At 35.8% G+C, this 5,931-nt stretch overlaps 1 protein-coding gene across 1 annotated transcript; it reads right to left on the reverse strand.

The window, feature by feature from the left end:
* Positions 1 to 3,459: 3,459 nt before the first annotated feature.
* LOC148096043 (uncharacterized) lies at positions 3,460 to 4,927 on the reverse strand. Its single transcript, XM_087836856.1, has 4 exons — positions 4,784 to 4,927; positions 4,449 to 4,616; positions 4,232 to 4,327; positions 3,460 to 3,777 (listed from the first exon to the last, which is right to left on the reverse strand). The coding sequence occupies exons 1-4, from the start codon at positions 4,925 to 4,927 to the stop codon at positions 3,460 to 3,462; spliced, it is 726 nt and encodes a 241-aa protein (XP_087692982.1).
* Positions 4,928 to 5,931: the final 1,004 nt, after the last annotated feature.

Below are 5,931 nucleotides of genomic sequence, written 5' to 3' on the forward strand. Positions count from 1 at the left end.
ACCTCAAATACGAATTCAGGACATCAGCTAATGGGAGCTAGCTTGATCACCAACCATTCATAGATTCTATTGGTGCATCTCACAGACACAGGCACCGGGTGTAAAGATGGATCTGACAAAGGCTGTAAAACGTGCCTTCAGAACAAAGAACATACTTACGCACACTGACATGGGCATGTGACAGGACAGAGTTAATAAATGGAGGATATATAAGACATTCACAACCATTTATTGAAAGAAACTAAAACTATTCAGAGATTGAAATGCTGAGATTTTGGTCCTCCGTTTATAGTCATGTATTTAAACAGATTACATTTAATCTGAAGGTCCTAACAGACGTATTTGATTTTATGCAGCATATTCTGACTTTTTGGTCTGTTTGTGATCACACTTGTCTTTTTGTCAGTTTATTTAAATGGAAAATGTTTGAATTTAACTTTACACAAAGTTTCTTATTCAAATTCGGGTTTATATTGCTTTCTGACTGATTTTGTTTTTAAAGATAAACACGATCAACATGAAGTTGTAGTCTGTTATTAATTGACTAAAGTGACCTCACACATGTTAAAAAGTTTTAAACAAACAGACCAGCTGGAGAACTGACAGGAAGTCTCATGAAATGATCCCGCATCAGTGGGAGCTCCAAGACTCTCTTAAGTAGCTCCCCCGACGAGGCCTGATCAGCAGCAGGTGTGTGGCTTCTGGTGTGGCCAGCCTGCCAGCAGGGCCACACCCACCAGGCCTGAAGGCGCCCGCAGAAACACATACACACACATACAAGCAGGGAGAAACGAGGGACAGCAATACAAACTATATATTATAATGTTAGTCCATAACTGCTCAGGGATCCTGGGTTGCTCAGACCCAGGACTCTGACACTTTGTGTTAGGAAGTCTCGGTGCTCTTAGAGTCCTTTCCCTGTGATTCATACTGTACTCGTGAGGAACGTGAGCATCGTGCTATCTGAAATCTTGTTTTTATAGCCTTTATAATGGCTGCTGATGATAGAGTGAGTTAAAACATGTTAAAGCACAAAGAGCGCTTTTAAGAGATGGTCTAACATGGTGGGTTTCCCTCTTTCTCAGATTTTTGCCATATTTTTTCAAATTGTTGTATTTGAAGTGAAGCTGATTCTGAAATAACGTCATAAGCATGCCATCAAACACACAGGAATGACTAAGTTAAAGAGCTTGATGATGTTAATCCAGGGACCTTTGAGATTCAGATTATGTCAATTTCATGTTATTTTTTTCTGTCTCTGAAGATCTGTGTGGTCTCATGTGTACTTATTTTTGTCCATGTAAAAATGATTAAACATTAAAAAAATATGTAAATATGTATATTTTCCACTATTAAAATGCAGAAATGTTTCCATTCTCAGGTTAGAGGCTTTTTGCAGACATAAACGGATGTGTGACATTGGCAACCACTTTATAACACTGACAAACTGAGTTTACTTGCCAAGCCTTGGTGAAATCTGTGGGTGAATGTTGGTGAGATAAAAATCATCAACAGCAGCAGCTTTCCAGGAAGCTCAGCATATACTGTAAGTATATTTAGAAAATAATCTAAATATGACCATTCATTGCGTCTGCCGAGAGCCAGTGACTGGGACATATAGTAGAAAGTCTGAATAGCAGAGAAATGAATGGCTCACTGGAAAAAGAAAACGAAAATGAAATTCATTGGATGTGATCCAGTTCAGTTACTGTGACTGTTGAGCTCTTATTAAGTGATTAAGCTTCTCAGGTTGGGTAAGTTGGGGAATTCTTTGATACAATCTGGAGCATCACGAAATCTCTTTAGTAGACAAAAATCAAACAAATGAAATGAAAATATTTCATTGTTTTAATTAATTCTGGAAAACATTTAATATTAGCAGTAAATCTGAAGGCTAAAGTAGTGTGGTGATCTCAGCTGGGTGTAAATAACTGATCAATGATAATTGATTATGATTGGAAGGGATCTATTACTGATAGATGATAGTCTGATTTTTACAATGCATTTGTGGAAATTAATCATCAGCAATACTTGAAGAGAATGGGATGAATTCAAAGAAAGGGACATTAACTTGAATGCTGCCAAAAGCACCTCTGACCAGCTAATGTTGCCATATAGTATGTATGACTGTGAAACTAATCTAAAGATAAAGTGGGTCAAACAGCAGTCATCTACGGTGGCCCCTACACTGTAAAATGTAATTATAGATGTTTGTTATTTCAACATATTATTCTACACTGTAAAACCCAATAAGTTAATTTAACTCAAAACTTTTGGTGAAACTGATTACATAAAATATTTTAAGTAACTAAAACTTAAAAATAAAAGTTAAATAAACACACTTTATTTATTAGCTTTAGATAAATATTTTTAATTACCATTGATAAATGTTTTTATGTTATATCCACATTTTTGGTTTAGTACTCTGTACTTGATATTTTGAGTTTCAAGTACAAATCTAGCTCAAGTAACTATTAGGAATTAATATTTAGTTTCAAAATGTTAACCATTTTAAGCTAATACAACTCAAAAATTTAAAATACAAATGCTTGTAATATCGAAATCTACTGTGTTTTGAATTTGATATAAAAAAAAAGTGCCCAAAATAATTACACTTGTAAAAACATAAGACAGAAAATATAAATTCAAGTTACAAATTTATTGAGTTACTTTAACACATAGCATTTCTAACAAAAAGCCCAAAGACATAAATCCACCACATTTTATAGGGAATAATGTCAGAAATGTCCAGTTTTGGCACAAGGTTACAATATTAGAAATAAAGAATTTCACAACATGTTTTAAGAGTATTCAGATTTGATTAACACATGAGTATGGCCTTTTTATTAAAAAAAAAAAAAACAAACAAAAGGAAAAGAAAATCCTGCATTATTAGGTGGGAAAACCAAATGAAAGTAATAGTATAGTATAGTGCAGCTAATACACTGAATTGGTAACCTTTTTAATATGCCAATACTGTGGTTATGCAAAATGCACATTTGTAGAGTGCAATCACAGTCTCAACAACAAAGCAATAAAACATTAAATAGAAAAATACTTCTTTAGAGACATAAAACAAAGTGTTATAAACCTCCTTAGCGCCTTATGTCAGTTATGAGCAGTTCAGGAGGAACGTTCCTTAAGTGACATTCAAGATCCCACCTAGAAGCCAGAAATGTAGTGAGATTGTCCTTCATTTTCTCTATGGATTTACAGTTATCTGACTAAAAACACAATCAAAATCAACTAAAACACAAGTGATGATGGGGGAAAAAAATTAAATAAAATCACCCCTTTTACTTTGGATGTGAATTTAAGATAATGAAGTATGAAACGGAGTCTGCAAAGATTTATTTATTCTATTCTCTTTTTTTAAAAAACTTATCCAGACTTGGAAACATGATAAACTGAATTACTTGCTTTAACAGGCACTTGAGGGCTGTGTAGGAATCCTGGACATTATTCTGTTGCCAAAAGATCATTTTTAAGACTCAGCACTTTGGGCTTCAACTTCCCACCCTCCAGACCCATCAAAACGTTCTGAATAAAGTCAAAAATGTTGGCCAAACATGTTGGGTAGCTTAGGTGCAGGGTGTAGGTCAGTCCAAATATTACTAGAAATGCATCAGCCAGGGTGGTGAAAACAATGATCATGTTACCCTCGACCAAAACTGCAGTCTTCTCAGGGCAGAAGAATGTTGCATCGCTGGAATTGGCTCTGATGAGGAGGAGTCCAAGTGGCACTTCACTAATACCTGGTCTATCAGAATGCATCATCTACAGAAAACAAAATTACTACATGTTAGTGCATTCCTGTTTCTCTTAGTTTCATCTATACAAGTCACATTTCTGGATTATTACTAGCTCAGAAATCAATTGTTTGAACAACAAAAAAGCCACAACACACCAACGATTTGAGAAAACAAACTGACACAAATAATACTTTTAGTAAAGCAAAGTCATACCTCTTCGTAGCAATAACAACAGAAAGTCAATAGGAGTAATTTTTTTTTTTTTTCATTTGTACAGTGATGTATGGTTGGGCTAGGAACATTATAGAAGGTCTACACACATTAAAAACATGTAGTGTTTCCATTATGTGACATGGACACTGTTGTAGACAGATCCAAGCATGGAGATGTTTCTCAAACTGTCAAAGTGTCATAATGTTTTGAGAAATCTAAACAAGGATGCTACTAAGATATTGTTCACAACTTTGTCCAAAACTTACATCCCACGTTTTGATGAAGGTAGAGGTGTCTTGGTACAAATAGGCAGGGAGGGCATGAAGCACACCAGCACGTTGGGCATGGATATCAGCTTGTTCCTACATCACAAGAAAATTTTTTATTTTAAATTATTGGCTAACCTAGTCAAGAATGGTAGTTAAAATTTAAAAATTGATCAAATTAAATAAAGCTCAAAAAACAAGACAAAAACCCACTAACCTGGAGATTATAGCTTCTGAAGAGCTGAGACAGGACATCAGACACGTTCCCTGTGCAAACAGCTTTCTTTCTGAATAAGCTCTGGAGCCGGGGAGCATGTTGGTCCAACACACCATAAAAGTGGTTCTTCAGGTGGAGGTTTGTAATCCTGTGCAATTCTGCACAGATCTGAACACACAGGATAAATTTATGTTTACAAGTTTCAATTAGTCTATAAATCTTTGCAAAATACATCAAAATCCTTACACTCCAAAGGCATAATTTGTTCAAACAGGCCAGATAACAGGAGTTGATATAAAATACATCTTGTTAGATACATCTATATACATTCTTACCTGGGACTGGGATTTCAGAGTAGGCCAGCAATCCAGGATCTGACCTACTGGTTGGTCATCATTGATGATCTCTTTGCATCGCAAGGCCAAAGTTGTGTGCATCAGCTTTGTAATCAGGATTTTTTTCACTTTTCTCGACTTCATCTACAATCTGTAGTCTTAGCTGGTCAAGGTAAACAGCATCTTCACCCCAGAAAATTTACTTCTGCCCTGGCATGGACATAACAGTAAAACACGGAAGACAAGACAGACTACACAGAGAACAGAAAAGACACATAACCAAGGAGACACAGATGAAACATAACTAGCCCAGAACTCAACTAAACCTTAACTAATAATAACAACAATACAAGAACTTCACCTCATTTCAATATAACATAAGAAAGCAAAAATACAAAATAAACTCAAAATGCTGGGTCACAGACCCAGCCCCTGACAGAAAAAAAACTAAGTCTTTCACTAATGAACACTGGGCATCAGAATAAAATAAAAGGAAAAAAATAACTGTCTGGTAAATATATTATTGATGGATTCACCCTTAAGCTAACCTAAAATAGACCAGGCACAACAATTTTACAATTCAGAAGCTTCTACATTTCAACTTAGTATACATAACTATTTGCAATGTAAACCAAGTTCTACCGCCTAATTATGTAATGATTAATCACTGCTTTTGTAAGTATGTCCTGTGCCTACAATTTTGCTGCCCCAGTTTTAATATGTACAACTCCAGAGAACTAAACGTAAGTTTCAAGTTCCACCAGTTAGCAAATGGGTTAGCCAAAGTCAATATCCATGTATGCGCTGTCGTGTTATTTAATTATACGCGGGTCCACTGTACGAGTCATAACCACACTTTATTTTCTTGTTCTTGCTCTGCTCCCGCATAACATAACATTCTATACAAAACACACACCGGTCTCGCCCTCTAGCTGCCATCAGCCTAACTACACTGACCGGCTGCATTAACATCTACTGTACAATGCAATTACACCACATCTCCCCTTTCTAGAATCAATGGGTAGACTACCATTGACTCACCAGACCTTAGAGGGTTATTCTGCCTCTGTGGCTGGAAGGTCTGGTCCTGCGCTTACCTGCAAGGAATACTATATAACAAAAATCTTAACTCTAATTAACCCGTTAAG

This window comes from Neolamprologus brichardi, chromosome 23 (assembly GCF_056152115.1).
Source record: "Neolamprologus brichardi isolate AB-2024 chromosome 23, ASM5615211v1, whole genome shotgun sequence".
NCBI lineage: Eukaryota > Metazoa > Chordata > Actinopteri > Cichliformes > Cichlidae > Neolamprologus > Neolamprologus brichardi.